This window comes from Triturus cristatus, chromosome 1_2 (genome assembly GCF_964204655.1).
Source record: "Triturus cristatus chromosome 1_2, aTriCri1.1, whole genome shotgun sequence".
Classification (NCBI taxonomy): Eukaryota; Metazoa; Chordata; class Amphibia; order Caudata; family Salamandridae; genus Triturus; species Triturus cristatus.
Window position 1 is genome coordinate 643,089,930 of NC_140580.1, and position 19,537 is coordinate 643,109,466.

Sequence of the window (19,537 nt, forward strand, 5' to 3'; positions counted from 1 at the left end):
GTAACCTAACTAGTCTCTAAAGTTGCAATATAAAATATGTGCTGGGGAGTGTAACGTTGCATATGCACTGTGACAAAGATATGGATCCCAGATTGTAATATGTATGGCATAGCGCTGTGCGTTATAACATAGGCATCGAGGAAGGCACGTTTGATGGTGCAATATAACCCGTGCAAAGGCAAGTGTGGCATGACATATTCACGGGGGGTTGTTACAGTGCACATGGGCTAGAGAGTGTCATAGCATACGCACTAGCTGGTGGAATACAACACAGAGATGTGAGGCACTCGGCGGGCACAGGTGGGTGTAACACAGCATTGGGCTCAGCCAGGAGCACGCTGTGACTCTCAAGTGAGGTTTGTCTCCTTTCCAGAGAGTAAAATAAAAAGTATTACACATCCAGCGGTGGATGTGTATTTTATTAACCGTGAGGGGGGTTTCTTGCATAGTTTGGTCGAATTTTTGTCGAATCCCCTTTGAATGGCTTGGTGTGCGTGTATATTAAATGTGCCCATCAATAGCTACCCATATTTGTATAAATAAACAACAAGGGTGTCTACTTGGAGAGTACCCACCGGCGGGAGCGCCGGGATTAGGCACGGTTGGGCGTCAGACACGTCAGAGCTTCACTAGCGGTGTAAATACATTCCATGTGGATTCATTCTATGCATAGTCGCCTTTTAATGAATATCACACAAATCGTCATGGTGATAGGTACGTACGGTTTGTCCAGCATGTCCTAGGTGTTTCTATAAATATATATTTTTTTTAAATAATAAAAAACAAAGGCCGGCCCCGGGGGATGGGGTCCCCGGGGCCATAAGTGGCCTGAGGAGGGGGGCAACGCAGCCCCCTCCTAAAGATTTTTTTTTTTAAAAAGGCCATGACCCAGGGGTTGGGGTCCCCGGGGCCGATTAAGGCCTTGGGAGGGCCAAATTTATTTTTTTCAACAAAAAAAATTAGGGTGCAGGCCCTGGGGGATGGGGTCCCCAGGGCCAGTAAATTAGTAAAAGAAGGGGGGGGCCACACAGCCCTCCTTCTTAAAAAGATAAAATAAATAAAAGACCGGCATCGTGCCGGAGGCCACGCTCCCTCCTTGCAGCACTCTGCAAACGCGCCCCCTGGCCAGTTGTAAGTTGGGGAATTAATTCCCCTTCAATACTGAGGGTCCCTGAGGGCCAACTAGCCCAACAGGTATCTCCAGTATGCGCCAGGGAGCTGCGTTGCAGACAGGTGTTCTGAGGCCACGCCCCTTTTTACACCTCTATGCAACGCAGCTCTGTGGCGCTTACTGATGGTACCTAGTGGGCTAGTTTGACCCTTGGGACCCTTAGGATTCAAGGGGACTTAATCTCTCAATTTAGAACAGTCACAGGGCGCGTTAACACAGTAGTGAAGGGAGGAGATGGGGTCTGAGGTAACATGTGCAAACACGCCCTGTGGCGCATTTTAAGTTGGGGAAATAATTCCCTTTCAATCCTGAGGGACCCTGGGGGCCAACTAGCCCACCAGGTGCTTCCAGTAAGCGCCACTGCACTGCGTTGCAGAGAGGTGATCTAGGCCGTGCCACTTTTTACACCTCTCTGCAACGCAGCTCTGTGGCGCTTACTGGAGGTACCTAGTGGGCTAGTTGGACCCTAGGGACCCTCAGGATTCAAATGAACTTAATCTCCCAACTAAAAACGACCACAAGGCGTGTTTACACAGTGGTGAAGGGAGGGGACGGGGCCTGAGTTAACGTGTGCAAACAAGCCCTGTGGCGCGTTTTAAGTTGGGGAAATAATTCCCCTTCAATCCTGAGGGACCCTGGGGCCCAACTAGCCCACCAGGTGCTTCCAGTAAGCGCCACTGCGCTGCGTTGCAGAGAGGTGGTCTAGGCCGTGCCCCCTTTTACATCTCTCTGCAACGCAGCTCTGTGGCGCTTACTGGAGGTACCTAGTGGTCTAGTTGGACCCTAATGAACCTCAGTATTCAAGGGGACTTAATCTCCCAACTTAAAACGGCCACAGGGTGTGTTTACACAGTGGGGAAGTGAGGGGACGGGGCCTGAGGTGACGTGTGCAAACACGCCCTGTGGCGCGTTTTAAGAGGTAGTTTTAATCTCCTGCCCTATTATATACTAGGGGCTTACAGAGGAGGTCATGCTGATCACAGGGGGACCCCAACGCATAGTGTATGTAGGTGTTTTCACTGTATTCTGAGTGTCTTTTAACATAGCACTGGCTCTAGGACTGGTTAGTCAGACTCAGTTACCACCAGTATCCGTTTGAAAAAATTGAGGGTACAGGATGATTTTGCAACAAGGCTTCTTTCTGCTCTTCTGTTTGTTCTTTCTGCACGTTATCCTTCTTCCTGCACTTTTCTTCGTCTTTGAGGACGTTGCTTCTTTCAGCATTTCTTTTTTTTTCTTTCTGTGCGTATTTTCTTCTTTCTTCACATGTCCTATCTCTGTAGGCATAGTTAGAAATTAGCATTTAAAAAACCTTTAGAATTCACTGAAAAAACCATAGGTTTCAGGCACGTTATAGTTAGAAATTAGCATTTAAAAAACCTTAGAAATTCACTGAAAAAACCATAGGTTTCAGGGGCGTTATAGTTAGCTGGACATTTCCCTCGTACAAAACCATTGAAATTCCCCCGTTATAGTTATGTCAGCTAATTATAACTCGCGCCCCCGCAATGCACTGCTGATGACGTCACATATTACATCACTCATGACATGGTCAGTGACATCACTGATGGCATCACTGATGACATTTCAAATGACATCACTGATGACATCACTGATGACGTCGGGCAGTGTACTTGCTCCAAGATGTGTGTGCAGCTTCCTTCTTGCTGCATGGTGCCAGTGTGACTGGGGGCAGCATGTGTGTTTGTCATGGAGAAGGTCATTCGGAGACAGGGTTGATGTGTTAAGTCTCCTGTGACCTGCAAGAGGAGTAGCATCTGCTCGCAGTGCAGCAGACCTTTCCTGGATTATATGTTATTTTCTGCCAGATGGAGGTCTTCAGTGCCTTCATCCGGGCGAGGTTGGCATGGCCTTCCGGATCCCGAAGACTGAGCTCATTCGGCCGGAGGTTGGTGGCGCCTTTCTCTGGCCGGGGAGGTGTGGTTGAGCAGGGGAAATGTTTCCGGGCTGCCATGCTACCGGCTTCTCTAGGCTCCACTGCGGGAGGATCTCTCTCAGTGCAAGGAGGACACTTTAATAGTGCTGGTGTCATTGTATTATCACCATCTTGATTTCTCCACTGCGTTCTGTAGAATATTTACAGTGGGAGCCAGAATGTTTATGTTATGTGCGGTCAGCCAGGGGAGCGGTTGTTTGACTGCATGTTATGCAGCAGCCTCGAGCATAGCTTCTTTGATCTGTTTTCGTCCGGCCAGAGGGCTGTGGTGCCTTCCTCCAGCCGGAGATGACGTGTAAGGGTCCTGGTCTTGGGACTCTGGTGTCCCATCTACAACTTTTGCAAGGGTTCGTCATGGGGCATTTAGGGCTCCTGTTTTCTTTTTAAACCGGTGTTTTAGAGTTTGAGCATAGGTGCTGGAAGTGGGGATTCAGGGAGTGCTGCAGCACCCCAAAAAATCACCATGCTGGAGTTCAGCAGGTTAAAATCTTGCATTCACCTTGTCACATTTGCTGTGTGTTCATAAACAAAGGTCAAATGCCAGGCTAGGTCTTCTGACTCACTACTGTTTTTTCTGACTGCAAAGTGAGCGGATTTTGTAAAAGTGACCTGAGTGACAATCTCGCAGGGGTAGAGAGGGTGAAAGGAAAGGCTGTGGGATGTAATTCTTTTTTCTAATACACAACATTTAAATGCCTGAAAATGAACTATACACATATTTCAAAATATGCCAGTAATTAAGAAAGCACATTTTTGTACTTCTGAAGCATGCTGGAAAGAAAACAGGCCAAAGAGGAAGGTGCACCAGAAAAAAGTCCAAACTTGAATGAGTCCTTAGAGTTCTCATTCAAGTTTGCACTTTTTTCTGGTGCACCTTCCTCTTTTGTTAAAAGTGCTTCCTCATCTGATTTTCAGTGGAGTCCCTCTGCGGCGGACTTTGGAAGAATTGTGCACAGGACATCTACTATTGTACATACTAGGTTTGAGGTGCTGAACCAGTGGTCAGCCGTGGTGGTTTCTTTTGTCAAGTAAAGAAAACAGGCCACTTTACTTTGTCATTTGCATAGGATAAATATTCTCTAACACCCGATTTTCACACGCTATTGTTTGTGCGCTATACAATTTTCAGAAAAACTGTATGTGTCCATGCAAATTTAATTGCCATTGCAATGGAAAAAAAAATTCTGTAAATTACAGTCCACTACCACATCAATGCTCCAATAAACCACCAGCTACATACCACACCCTTACCCCTCCCCTAGTGAATGGGTGAGGCACATTTGCTACACTTGTTCTTTGTGCGATACATGAAATTTTTCACATTCACTATGATTTCAGTGATATAAGATTAATAGCAGCACCTCCACTCCGAAAATTGTTCCAGCACCACTGAGGTTGACCAGTGAAATTGAACTGAGGGATTACTTGTAAGTTTGTCATCACATTCGGTGGACTGACGGTAAAACAACACAAGCCATTTTGTATGTTTTTTTTAACGGGCACTTCTAGCTGGAATGTACTCTGAAAAGGAGCCAAGTACAATTGCCTCTAGCTCGTGGAAAAATACTAAAGAAGATGAACGCGCCACACCCAGAGAAGCTGCCAGTCCACTCCAGCTGCTCAGTTCTCTCACAACAGGGATGATGACTGCGCCCGTGCCCGTGGGCACTGGGTGTGGCGTTCCCTTTATATATTAATAACGCATGTTAGACCCGAACAAACAGCTGGCAGTCACCCTCCCTCGGTGCACATTGCAGTACCCTCCCTCGGTGCCCATTGCAGTACGGTTCAAGAGGCAATCATGTCTGGTTTGAAGAAGGGGCTCGGTGACGTCCAGAAGCACGCCGAGAGCCAGGCTCAGGACGTTGGTACGTAAAGTGTTGTTTTGGGTGCGTCACCTAGCTCCCGGAGACATATGCATACTGCATGGCTGAGTATGCCCGCTCTGATATCTATGTTGGCATCATGCACCGTTGAATGGGTATGGCTGTCATTTATTTATGTTAATGTATTCGTCAATAATCAAGGCAAGCTATAATCCTTTTTGGAAGTTGTCCCCTTTAGGACATATTAGAGTAAATGATAAAATGAGGAGAGGAAAGCTAGCGAGACAGCAGAAATACATCAATTTTATTGTAGTCCTTAGAGTGCTAACAACAGGCTTCGAGTATGTACTTTGTATAGTCGGTGGTAGCGATCATGGATTAAAAAGACAGGGATGGGAATAAAAAAGACAGGAGTGGGAGTGGCTCATAAGGTCCAAGAGATGTGCTTTGTAGGTTTCCCTGAAGAAAGAAGGTCACAGGTCATTGACGTTTTACTTCCACTAAAGAAAGCCATCAGACAGGTTAGATGGTGCAGATGGACTGGGGGGGGATGATGAGATGGTATTGGACTTGTGAGTGAAGAGTCTGGAGGGGTTGGGCTGTGCAAGGTGGCAAGAGGAATATAGATAGGGCCATGTTGCACTCCCTGAATCAGCGTCCATGGTGTAAAAAATGGAAGACACCACTGGAGCACGAACACCTAAGCTGTGCATAAGGCACAATTTTAGAGCTTTTATAGCGGATGGAAGGAGTAATGATGGCAGTCCAGGAGGATGGTGCTGTCGTAGTCAAGTTAACTGAGGACTATAACATTAATCAGAGTCCTACCAGAGTGGAAGGTGAGATGGGAAAATCTTGTGAATGCTGAACATTTGTAGGAGGCCAAGATGGTGGCTGAGATATAATAAGACTGAACCTACATTTCACTGTTGAATATACCCCAGAGATTGTAGGCAGGGGAAGGAGAGATAAAGAACAGCAATAGACAGAATTGGGGTTACGAATAAGCAAGTATATGGCATTGTAGGCATAATCATTAGGCAACGCATGACTATCCTGCAAGATTTTGAGCTACGTAAGCCATTTTTTTATCAAAAAAGACATTATCTAGTTGCTGTTGCCAAATATGTAGTTGGAGAAGCAGTAGAAGGGGTTAACGTTGCAGTGGGACGTAGTGTACATCTATTCGAGGAGATGGCCAAGGACGTGACTTTGGCATGACTACTTCTAGCAGGGTGGGCACTTCGAGCAGCGGCACGGAATACAATTGGTCGGCAAGATAGGAGGAGAGCCAGAAGGGAATGTCAAAACTCAACATAGTAGTTAGTATGAACTACTGATCAGACTTATCAAAGGCAGAAGGGAGCTTCAGAAGGATGAGGATGTGTGTATGTGGCTGCCAGTAGATAATGAAGATGAAGATGCGAGCGAGAGATGTCCAGGTTAGCTGTACTCCCAGGCAGCCTGATCGCTTTGAATAAAAGAGGTTGTGCTGGGAATGTAGGGAGTTGAAGGCCAACTGTGCAAGACTTGAAGAAAAAGGAGAGAGGAAAGCTGAGCATGGAGTGATCAGTACCTATCTTTACTGTCTTAGCATAACTTATGCGGTTATAAAGCTCGAAATAGTAAATACAAAGAGCAGAGGTTGTTTTAATATGATGAAGCAACAAGGAAAGTTAAATGTAAAGGTTTGATGATTTGAATTGTATTCAGTGCTGGAATGTGAGAAGCACAGGATTCCCGATCCGGCAGGTATTATTGCTCTGGAACCGGGTTCTTGAATTGTGCCAGCAGCTTCCCCAAAGCCCCTCTATAAGCATATTCTTACCCCTTCCTACTACCTTTCAACTTAGAAGTGAAATCAAATCATCAAATCAATCAGGATTTTTAAGGCGCTGCTAATCACGCATGAGGGTATCCAGGAGATACTTGTGGCTTCGGTTGGGTTCAGTTGAACAGCCAGGTCTTGAGTGCCATACAGAAGTCTAGGAGAGAGGTGGAAGTCATTCCAGGGTCAGCAGCGAGGTAGGAGAAGGAGCATCCCCCACTGTTGCTTCAGCGGATGCAATGGATATGTGCGAGGGAGAGGGAGATTGGTGGACATTCAGGGGGTGGCTGATGTATGCTGGTCCTTGGTTGTGTATGGCTTTGTAGGTGAGGATCTGCATCTTGAATTGACATCTCTTTTGTATGGGGAGCCAGTGTAGTTTCTTGAGGTGAGGGGTGATGTGGGTCCATTTGTGGAGTTGAGATGAGTCTGGCCGCTGAGTTCTGCATGGTTTGCAGTCTCTTCAGGAGGTGAGTGGCGGTTCCTGCTTAGAGAGCATTGCTGTAGTCCAGGCAGCTGGTGACTAGGGCTTGGGTGACGGTATGTTTGGTGTTGATGGGGAGCCATTTGAATATTTTCCGCAGCATGCGAAGTGTGATGAAGCAGGCGGATGAGACTGCGTTGATCAGGCTTTTCATGGTGAGTTTGCTGTCCAGGATAATGCAGTGGTTGCGAGGATGGTTTGTCCGAGTAGGTGAGGGTCCTAGTTCGGAGGGCCACTGGGAGTCTATCCATGGGGAGGTGTTGTTGCCGAAGATCAGCATTTCTGGTTTCTCAGTGTTGAGTTTTAGGCAGTAGTGTTTCATCCAGTAAGCAATGCTAGTCATACAGTAAATTTTCCCCATTCTCCAGTCAGCCCCGCTCCCCATTTCCAGCCAGTCTCTCAGGTATCTCAGGTATCGTCCATCTTTCTTGCTAAACCGCCTACCTGTTTGTGCGAAGACCTCCACAAACGGGGCAGAGAAAAGATAGGATAGGCGAAGTTCTACGCACATAGGATTTTGAAGAACATTTTATAGTATGTAAGTGTTGCTATTATAGCACTACTAAATGTAGTACAAAGTGCAGTTTGTGAATAGGCCTCAAAGTGTTCTTTGAAGCACCCATTCAACACTGGGTATCTTGCCAATGAATAGCAGATGTTTATTGTTACCCAATCTAACGGTACTGAAGTCTTGTCAATAAGGCTTTATTGTGGGAAGCACAATTTTTCCTGACTTCTAATGTACCGGTCATTTGCTACAGGTGCTATGATGTGAGAACCCTCTCTCTGGTGGCATCCACACTCTGGAATATCTTGCCAACCTTTATTTAAAATGCCAAGATCCACTTTACACTTCGATGTCTCTTGAAAACATAGCTTTTACCCTTAATCAATCTTGTCTAAGACATCCATTATATAGACTCTGTAGCACAACATAGTTACTCTGGTGGGAAGTGAGCCTTTAAACTCCTTAACATAACATAATATTTCAGGTGTGTTCCCTAATACGTGTCTAGATTGCTTATAGCTTACTCAGTTAAGCTGAATTCCAGAACTCGTGATTAATCCTAGATCACACGCTACGGTTCACATTTTCTTAACGAAGGGCCTGTAAGAGTCAGGGGGAGTTGTATGTCTGTATGAGTGTACTGTGAGTTGTGCCTCTATTACTGCTAAGTTAGCAGTGTAGCTGTATTGGGAGTGTCTGCGTAGGTGGAGGGTGTGAGGGGGTGTCTGAATGTTGTGTGTGTGCACGTTGAGGGGTGTGTATGCATGGGTGTAATGTCAGCATTGTGCATGTGCAAATGTACAGTAAGCAGCGTGTCTGTGTGAGTGCATGGTATGCAAAGTGCCTATGTGAGTAAAGGATATGGGGTGTGACTGTATGAGTGGAGAGCGGGGGCTGTGTCTGCCTGGCTGTAGTGTGAGCAGTGTGTCCATGTGAGTGCAGGCTGCAGCACATTAAAGCCCACCCTATTGGCATTTCCAGTGCTTCTCTCTAATTTCTACCTAGATTCACTGCTGTCTGCTAATATTAGCCCCGCCAGAGAGAGGTAGGATTCAGAAATGGGGCTGCATTCAAAAGGATCTTTTAAAAGAGGCTGATCCTAGTTGACAGCTCTTCCTCCAACCCTCATAATTCCAGCAGGTGGGTGATCTCCTTAAGCAACTCTACAGGGACTGTAAGCTTCGATCTACAGTGAACACGAGCAAAGTACTTTTTTTGACAGCTGCGACGCCTCCCTGGCACACCACTCTTAGCCTGAGGGGCACTCTCATCATAATAAGCCTGTAGATGTCGTGCAGCTTCTGAGAGACATGTGAGCTGCTGACCCATGGTTCAGAGAAGCTGCTTGTATGACCCCCAGGTCAGGTGTCCCTCAGCAGCTCAGCCTGCCTCTCACGCCATTCCCCCAGAGCAGGAGGCGAGGGGAAGGACACCACCAGCTTCTGATGGGGAAGGGAGGAGGTGAAAATGGAGCACCTCATCTCTCCTTCGGGGAGCCAGTCGAGGCCCCCTCTGACCCTCCCCTTCTGCCTCATGATGATGGTGATAATGATCATGATATGTATTTATAAAGCACATCCTTTGCCCTACAAGTGTGTCCTGGCGCTAACCAGTTAAAGCCAAATACACTTACCAATTTCTCACTAAAATGAGAAACTAAGGGGCATATCAGGAAGGGCCGGCGATAATTATCGCTAAGCGCACTTAGCGCTAGGATAATTATCGCTGGCTATCGTGGAATTTTATCGCTGAGATAGCGTGCTATCAGCAACGCTTATCTCAAAAGCAATAAAATTCCTCGCGCTAACAGCCAAAAGTGAGATTATTGCTGGAAATCCAGCGATAATCTCACACATTTTGGCGTTATCTTGCTGATAAGGCAGGGCATACTTAGCCATTATATCCACCTTACAATGGATATAATGGCTAAGTCAGGGTGAAAGCAGGCATAAGGTAAGTAGCGTTAATTGTGGTTAGCGCTACTTTTCTTATCGCTATGCCTGTTAGCGATTCCCTTGATAATTGGAGAAATGTCGGTTAGCGACATTTCTCCAGTTATTTTGGGACGGAACGCCCACTTTGCATCTCATTAGAGATGCAAAGGTGGGCGTTATGGGAAAGGGAGCTAAAGCAAGGAATCACGCGTTAGCATGACCTTGCTGATTAAACGATAAATTTATCGCCGCTTTTCGTCCAAAAACGGACGCTAAAGCGGCGATCATTTGTCATCGCCAGCTTGCTGATATGCCCCTTAGACTGTTCAAACATGAAGTTTTAAGCCCTTTGGAAAACAGAGGTGGTTGGTTTTGCTCCATAAATATAAGGCTAAGTTGTTCCACGTCTTGGGGGCAAGAAAGGAGAAAGCTCTCCCTACCTTGCGTGAAAAATGTATTTCAGGAACGCAGAGAAAAAGAGCCTCCGCTGAGCACAAGGATCTGCTATACTTATTTACTTGAAATGTATCGGTTAAAACATTAGGGCCTTCATTATAGAAAATCCTATGGGCCAAACATGCAATTTTTTTTAAACAATGATGATATGTATGCCCTGGTCAACTTGAATCCATCAGTGTGCTGGTAGCCAGCCCTCTATGACAATAGCCTAGCCCAGCAGGGAACCGCACTGCGGAGCCCTACAGGGGAACAGGTGGGAACAGAGACCACTGCAGGAATTCAGCAAGGCTGCTTACGTCTGGGGAGTCAGTGATGTCTGAAAAAGCACAGACAAAACAGCAAAAAACACCCATCATTTTTTATCCCTTCACAAACACCATGGATCCGATCCACAAAGACAGAAGAGTTCACTGTGTGTTTGCTGTGCACGGCGCAGCAAAATGGCAAGTGACAAAGCCCCATACACCAATGTATATGCAATAGTAGTGAGTAGGCTATACAGCCAGGGCCGGACTGGCCATTTCCCCGGTGGGCCACCAGGGAGGGGGACGGCTTTGGGCCTCTGTGGGGCCATTTTTGTTACCAGGGGCCGGCAAAATCGGCCCCCTGTATTAAAATCAGCCGAAACCGGCCTTAGCAAACAGCTCGGCCGCACCCCCCCTCACCCCCAAGGGGGGCCAGCAGAGCAGTAGGGCAGGGCCCGTTTCGGTTCCCAGCCCAGCCCTGTATACAGCACATGAAAACAAACTACGCAGGGCCTGATTACGAGTGGGTTGTTCATTTCCGACCCATGTTTAAACTCTCTACCTCCTCGTCTGTCTTCCCATCCCATTCCTTACACGTGAGCAGCTTGCCTTTTCCACGGAACCTATTACCTAGCTACGGTCAAAATAGTTCCCCCATTATGGCGCTGCCTACCCAGTATGCATAAAGGGAGAAGCACATCACCAAGACAGCCTGAGAATACCAAAGAAACCCAAAAGAAAGTAAATACAATCACTATAAACAGAAACTAGGGAGGGAGGGACGGGCTCAGGAATGGAACGGGAAGACCAGGACTCCGAGTAATGAAGATTACCAGTGAGTAACCGGGCATTACCTCCTTGTCCGTCTTCCCATCCCATTCCTTACACATGCATAAAGGGGGACTCACGCTACTAGGACAGCCTGAGAATACCAAAGAAAGAAAATACAAAACAATCACCATAAACAGAAACTATGGAGGGAGGAAAGGAATGTGAAAAATTAGGACTCGGAGTAATGAAGATTCCCAGAGAGTGGCCAGGCATGTTTGCGCAGGGGTCATATTTACAAGTTGAGTATTATTTAACGCATTCAATAAATATCGGATGCGTTAAGAAGCTCAATATTCGTTAAATTTCAGCAGGTGAAACCTGCAAAAATTTAACAGGGGAAAACCATACGCTGTTTACTGTATCATGCGGATTTTGGGGCATTAAACCCCAAAATCCACATGTGCTCCCCACAAACTCGTAATAGGGGTTACTTATCACACACGATTAATAACGTACCCCTTGGTATTAATATTTATCATGTGAGATGAATAACACTTACATTTGTGATTACAAGTAAAGGTGCTATTTATCACACCTGGTAAATAACAATACCCTGGGGTTTGTTATTTATCGGGTGTGATAAATAGCACCTATTATGAGTTGATGGGGAATAACATCTGGATTTTGGTGTTTAACACACCAAAATTCACATGATACAATAAATAGCGTACACATTAACCCTGTTGCATTTCAGCAGGTTTGCCCTGCCGAAATCTAATAATTGTCGAGTTATTTAACACATCCAATAATTATTGAATGCATTAAATAACACCAAACTTGTAATTCAGTCCCGTGCGTAAAAAGGGGTTTACACACGGGACGGAACTAACCGCCCAACTTGTAATCAAGGCCATAGGGGTGAATGTAGGTGTGGAAAAAGTGAGGAGCATTATCTCTCCAAAATGGGTGTGACAAGGAGCAAAACAAGTATTGGCAATGCATCGGGTTCGCCTGAATGTATGACGTTACTACGCTAGCAAATACCACGTGGTAGATTACAACGCGGTCGTTACAAGGACGGCGTTGTTACCATGCGTGGCTTTACATCGCAAGACGTTTCTACGACTAGCGCTAGATGGCGCGCTGGATGTAGGAATAGTATAAATTACTATTCCTACTCCAGTTAGCGCAACAGCAGGGAATGTTTTGGACTTAAAATCCAACACATTCCCTGGTTTTGCACGCCACCTAGCGCAAGTCGTAGAAATGACTTGCGATGTAAAGCCATGCGTGGTAACAACGCGGTCTTTGTAGACCGCGTTGTTACCTTCCTGCGTGGTAACTGCAGCGTTGTAAACACTGTTTCCCGGTTCGCCTATATAATGAATACTAAGCTGTTTTAATCAGTCACCTGAAGCAAAGAGCTCCCTGACAACCATCACTGGAGCAGAGAGGATGTGGCACAGCAGTCAGAGCTGCTGACTAAAGAGCTGGGATTCCTGGTTCGAGTCTCGTGGGTGCAACATTCTGAGATTCTGGGCAAATTACTGAATCTCTCCCAGTGACAAGTTGCAGCTATATAAAACTGCTGCAAGACGAAGAAGCAGAAAGCAGAAAAACTTTATTTATGAAAAAATAATTCCACCAAAGCGGATGTTAACAGTATTTCATCTGAGGGAAATTGATAAGAGAAGCAGGTGAGGAACAAGCATTGGTAAATGGAGGAAAAAGTAAGTAGCACGCACAGGAACCAATGAGAAGCCGCCAGGAAAGAGAGGAGGCGGGATGTAACCCCCTTTTAAGTTTATATTAAAAACAATAGATTTCTCAAGCACAGCACAAGCGCAGTGCAGAGGAAACTTAACAAGCAGGGTCACAGAGAGGTCCACGAAAATCCACCAGCATGTCTATAAAAGTGGAATGCAGCCGAAGTTACAAAGATTACACACAATACCACTTAAATATTAAATACCACAAGCCAACTCAGCTCAAAGGTAAACCCACTCAGCCTTAAAATAAAAAATACAACACACTCGCCTTTGATGGGAACTACAATAGAATCACACAGGAACCAATGGAGGCAGAAATGATCACCACCATGCTGAAGGAAAATAAATAAATCAGAAATTGTTGGTGCAACAGTTCTCAAACATCCTCACACAATCACAATGAGCACCATAACATAAACTGGGTCAATAGGAAAATAACATCAAATAGATTACAAATATCGTGCATTTTCCACAAAGATTTACATCTAGCTGACTATGTGAGTACATATAACAGTCAAATCAGATAAACCAAAGCCCATTACATATTAACACTATAGAACATACGTACATTAAACTAACATGATGTAGAATTAGCATGTCAAAATATCTAGCCACACCTGTAATTCCCTGTGGGGCCTCATTGACAACACAACACACCAGCGGCTCCAGATCTACTTTTGTCGTGCATGGTGTCACACCCAGTGCTTACACTTTGCTGGTGGTTGCCAGTGGGGCTCACCGGTCCACATTTTGGGTGATCTACACATTTCTTTTTACCCCGTTAGGCATTTTCTGAGAGCAAGTGAGGGACAAAAAAACAACAGGGAAAGAAGAAGAAAGAGAAAGATGGAAAACTGTTACAAAGAGATAAAGCATGAACCCACAAGAGTGAGTAATGGGGCAGTGAGTGTCTGGCAGTGGATTAAAGAGGCATGAGGTGGATTCAAGACAACAAAGCCTTGGCATTCAGCGAGCTGACATGTAATAGCACTAGCTGCAGGCTTCTGAGCAGAGCTTCAGCCACTGGCATTCATTCTTCACCAGTTAGGCACTGGTCACACCAGTGGGTTCATTGTTTCTGATTTCCTCTTTATACCATCAGACGTGTGGTGAGCAACACACCTACTGTATATATACATACATCTGTTGATGTAACATTCCGATCAATAATATTGAGTGGATGTACTAAATATAGCGGGTTCACAAGTGTGTATAGCATCCATATTCTCCCTCTTTCTCCTATCCAGCACGGGTTGTGCATTTTTTTAATATCCTGCACAGCTATGGAGACAGAATTATCTTTCACGCAAAAAATGCAATATCTAACATTTCTGAGCCATCCAAAAGCCAGACCAGCATTCATCGCCACCATGCTTTTGCTCTAGTCCAGATCAACTGCAAAAATGGCTGAGGAGAGGACCAAAAGGTTCTTCAACTTTATACAGGAGATAATTAAGATAGTTGGAATGGGGAACTCCTCAGGTTTCCTTAGCTGTATGGGAACCAACACCAGTTTTCTAAGGCAACATACACACAGCATTGAATGAGGGTCTGTGTGCGCATACATTGCTATTGCAACTTCTGGTATTTGACTGAATCAAGAACAAAATATGAGCGTGCAGTCCCTAACAAAAGGTCAGGCTAATCTGCTATATTGTTGGTAAGTGCAGCATCTGGTGGTGTGAGTGAAACTCAATAATTGTGCCCCAGACCACATGGGATTGTTTGGTTGTGAAGCCATACCATGAATAATTTCCCTTTGTGATAAATACAACCCTGAATGTATTTCAGGTGATGCATTTCTCAGAGTACAGAGCCCAATTACAGTACAATGGAAAAGGTATAATATTCGAAGGGCAACAGCATGTACTGGACTTTACTCTATGAATCACAAGATTCCCTTTAACTCTCTGCGTGGCTTTTAGTTGATTTTCTTCTTTTTCACGTTTAATCAGATTTTTCAGAATTTGACACATTTGTTTATGGGATCCTGACTCAACGACCCCACTTTTCTTAATTTCTTCTTCACCAATATGTTTTCATTTAGTAAACTAGAAGAAAGAAGAGATAGTTTTAAAAGTGTAATTTTTTTTGCAACATTGGGAAAATGCTACATTTCCATCACTTTGTGACCATCTAATGCTGCAGAACCAGTTTGATTTGGTTCTTTGCAAGTGTTCTTCTCACTATCCCTGTCTTTGTGTAGAGTGTTGCTTCTCACTGCAGGTCGAACTGGTGTTGGCTCTAGGAAAGAGTACCCACCAAATGAGCACAAGGAAGTATGAGTTCGCTGCACCTGGTGGTCATTAACTTTTTGAAGCAGCAATTAAGGACAAAGGGCAGCCTGTCTCCATCCTACTCACTTCATTGTCCAGGTCTCCACCCTCCAGCCACAGAAATGGAAGCAATACACTTCCACCCTCTGGGAAGCTATCCCAAAATATATCACTGCTGCAGTGTTGGTCTTCTGATCCTCTCCCTCATCTAAGTCACCTATAAAAGTTTAGTCCTCCACTTGGGGTATCACTGGACCCCCATACTGCATGGATTTTCCTATTAGTTGTGAGTAATTGAGCTGGCTCATAGTACTTGTGAAGCTTTTCTTTAGCAGAACCTGGAGCTGATGTATTAGTAGAGAAGGCTGATCTTTTCTTCGGGTATGGAATTGGGTGTCTTAACTAACTAAGGGAAAACACACAATCTTTTTGTTTCTGAGCTGTAATCATCTTCACACTATGTTAACACTTCTCAGGTTTCCTTCAACCTGTGTTCCCCCTGTGATTCTCAAAGTACGACCACAGCATAGTGTGGGAAGAAGCAATGTGAAAGTATGAGGCAGATGCTCCATATGCCAATCTGCTCTTGAGGATAGCGTAAGGAAAGGCAATGCATAAAACCCCACACCCCCATCCCAGACCTACCTCGGGTATAGATAGACTGTAAAAAGAACAGACTCTCATTAACCCAGGAATAGCCACAAGTCAGTACTGACCACAATAGTTCACTGTTCAGCATCATTAGAATGCACATGATTACACACAAGCAGGATGTCACAAACATACGCATACAAACACTCCAGCCAGCATAATGTCTGCATGGATAGAGCATGGAAACTGTTATGGCCACACCCACATTTACCTAATTAGCCAGTTGTTAGTGAAGCAGAATGAAATGGGGTTAGGATTCAAGCAAGAGCCAGACTGCGAGGGGAGTGTCAGAGCTGTGGTTTGGAGTGGATGATGCAGTGTAACTCCCTGGTTCTTTTTCCTTTCCTTCACCCCAATAACTCCTTACCACGATGCATCTGGGAACATTTGTATCTCACTCTAGCAAAGGAAGGTTCTGTATTATGAAACAAATCAATGTAATGCTATGGAAGGGTTATTTGGCATATTGGTGATTCCACTCTCTGGGGCTCAATTAATTATTTTAAGTTCTGATAGTTTCCTATAATAGGACCCATTGTGCTACCAATCATGCTAGCATTTATTTTGCCACTTATTTTGTTACTTGCTTCATTCATTATTTAAGACTTTATTTGGAGTTTGGTGGATGGGATACTCTGCCACAAATGTGTCTGATATCCCATCCGCTGTAGACCTTTCTGAAGAGAGGTACATTTTCAATATTTGTCATCAGCACAGATATGAAATAAGAAAACTAACACAGGAAATTATGTCACAAATGGCACTAATAATGAACCAATCAGTTAACTAAAATAGCCGCCAGAAGCAGTTAAGAAATATCTGAGGCACACTGGTTAAATTTGATTTTGACAATAGACAGGCTTTATATGGCTCTATGACAATGTTTACTTACCCACGAATATTGCTGCAAAATGAAGAATCGAGAACATTAACCTGAAAAATAATCTATGTGATCTGCCTATATAAGTCTTTCTTATTTCTTTTCTTCAGCAAAGCAAGGACAACAGGTTGTCCAAGACTGTGTTGATCAGGGCAAGAAATGTGTACAAGAAGGTAAGCAATTTTAGTACCATCTTCATGTAAGCACCTAGAAAGTAACCTGCAACAAGCAATATAAAAAAGTGATCAAAATGCATTTTTTTGTGTACCTTTAGAGTTTGGAATGTTGCCCAAACAGATCTGCTATTTACTTTTGAATTAGCTGTACTGTTGGTCAGAAGGAGATTTGACACTAAAACCAACAGGCAGGTTACCCTTCCCAGTGGTATATAAACTGAGAGACATTGACATCCTATTAATATCATGTACATGTTCCTTCTGAGACACCAACTGTATCCACAAACCTAGAGTGGAAAGCTAGAACTTGAAACTATATGATTGATCCTGTCTGTAGTATACCCTCAAATGCACCATTTACCATTCCATGAACCTTAATACATAAAACAATCTATAACGCTCAATTTATTGCAGATAAAGGACCATAATAAAGCAAGATGCCTGGAACAGAATTCACATTTGAGCCCTACTGGGCAGAAATTCCACTGAATGCACTATCTTTGAATGTCTTGTGCCTGTAAAAGCATCGGGGAACTGGATATGAATGTAATTGCAGATTATTTTTTAGGTGAAATTCTACAAGATTTGGAAAAATGCACTTTGCCATTTTATTGCATAAAATTGGCTGTGAACATTTTCTACTTGAACCAGTCTTTCTCAGGTGAAAATCACCCAGATCTATGTAGCACTAAATGACCAAATATCTCTGTAATTAAAGTGCCTTCATCTTCATAATCCTAGGTGGGTGAAGCCCCTTAAAGAGCCTGTGAAGATTGCTCAGCAGTTGTTGCAATTATGTAGAAACTTGCAAGAAGTTTAGAACTATGTCATATGCATTAGCAGTACTGTAAAACCTGTGTCGGAGGAGGACAATGATGAAGAATAGTTATTAAAAAGTCGAATTACCTGTCCATACCTTTAGAGGTATGCCCAACGTCATAAATGTTCATCAGGTGGTGAATGAATGAATGAATCAGCATTTCTAGAGCGCATGGCTACCCGAAGGCCTCACAGGCGCTTGAAGCGGTCCAATCACAAAACTCCGAGATGATCTTCAAGGAAACAGAAAAGTTTTTATATTTTTTCAAAAAGTCAAGTAATTGGCCTCCAGACGAATGTGGGTGGGGAGCTGGTTCCACAATTTCGCCTCATTGTGAGAGCATCATAGACTTCTCCAGGTAATCTTTCGGCTCCGGCTATATTAGAAGTTAATTTTACCATTTGTAGTGATAGATAAACTACTTAGTAAGATGTAACTGGTCTACCATGTCATGCAGAAATGAGTAGACAGTGTGAGCAGCTGTGGCCAAGAGAAAACCCTAGCTACACCCCTGATTAGTCCTTTACATACATTTTGTCCCCAAGTGTGGCCTCTTCCGGTGCTCAGCTGCTATGAGTACCTCTACAGACATCTGCAGAAGTAATCCATAAATCCAATTGGGGGAGAGCATACTCCTAAGTATAATGAAATGACAAACAGTCCAAATTGTCAATTAAAATTTCTTTTTACTCTTCATCAAGAAAACACATAACAGCCAACGTGTTTCGTTCCTTTTGGCAAAAAGGAACATCTTCAGGGCTGTAAAATATGATAATAAAACACAATGTATATGAAAAAAGAGAAAGAAAAATGCTTTCATAGCTGAAATACAATTAAATAATTATGTTTGAAATCCATCACAGTTCCTCAACGGAGGAAAGAAACCAATGTGTATAAAATGGAGGACATTGAAAACAATTTACAAGTAAACAGAGAAATTGAATTCATTAAAATCAACCCTAATCCAGGTATATTGATTAAATCATATTGGTCATATATGACATTCACATGAATGAAACAGAGGAACCCGATCTCATTTAAGGGATAAGCTCTCTATAATGATAGTACATAATACGAATGCATGGTTTCTTGGACCCCTTCATTGCCGTTAATGACCAGAAATCACTATGTACACGTTTTTCAACCTGTTTAATTAAATCAAACCAACAGAAATGAAAAAAAAAGCGGCATGGAAGAAGTTTTCCTCGATCTCTGCTTGATTGCAGCTGAGATTAAACTACTGCTAGTACGTCGTGATGCTTATTTCACCACTGTGAATTCATTGTTTTTGCAGTTGTCGATCAAGGAACTAAAGCTGCAGAAGACACCTGCAATCAAGTCAAAGATCAGCTTCCTGGAGGAATATCCGGGGGATGGGGAAAGAAATAATGATTCGTCTTTTGAAAATGCCCGAAGATTCAAATGGTTGCTTGGATTGGAATCTCAGCATTAAAAATTAGCAAAAAATGCATAATTGTTTAGTTGTAGGAGACGGTAAATATGCTTAACCTCATTAGCTGTGGCGCCAGGAATTATTTTGTTGTGACTAATAATTAAAAAATATTGTATTGTTCATTGAATTATCTTATTTACTAGTTACTAGTTAAGAAATGTCAATCATATAAGTGGGTTGTGATCTCTGCTGTCTCTGATCATTTATTCTGTGATAAGTGGAAAAATAGGCAGAAGCACCAATAAGCTGGAAATATCACCAGCAAAGCGGCAGCTAACATTAGTCTTAGATCTTCTTGTTGCTAACCTCTGCGTCTTTCAGTCTATCTT

The 19,537-nt window shown here is 43.9% G+C and overlaps 1 protein-coding gene across 1 annotated transcript; it reads left to right on the forward strand.

Moving 5' to 3' along the window:
• The first annotated feature begins 4,765 nt into the window (after nucleotides 1–4,765).
• Nucleotides 4,766–19,328, forward strand: ADIRF (adipogenesis regulatory factor). Its single transcript, XM_085607822.1, has 3 exons — nucleotides 4,766–4,996; nucleotides 16,870–16,932; nucleotides 19,050–19,328. The coding sequence occupies exons 1-3, from the start codon at nucleotides 4,930–4,932 to the stop codon at nucleotides 19,142–19,144; spliced, it is 225 nt and encodes a 74-aa protein (XP_085463948.1). The 5' UTR covers nucleotides 4,766–4,929; the 3' UTR covers nucleotides 19,145–19,328.
• The last annotated feature ends 209 nt before the right edge of the window (nucleotides 19,329–19,537 follow it).

Excerpts from the sequence above, each read along its gene's own strand:
- ADIRF (XM_085607822.1), top strand. The coding sequence starts at position 4,930 with ATGTCTGGTTTGAAGAAGGGGCTCGGTGACGTCCAGAAGCACGCCGAG. Across the intron at positions 4,997-16,869 it reads GAGCCAGGCTCAGGACGTTG|CAAAGCAAGGACAACAGGTT; the intron begins GTACGTAAAGTG and ends TCTTTTCTTCAG. Across the intron at positions 16,933-19,049 it reads CAAGAAATGTGTACAAGAAG|TTGTCGATCAAGGAACTAAA; the intron begins GTAAGCAATTTT and ends TTGTTTTTGCAG.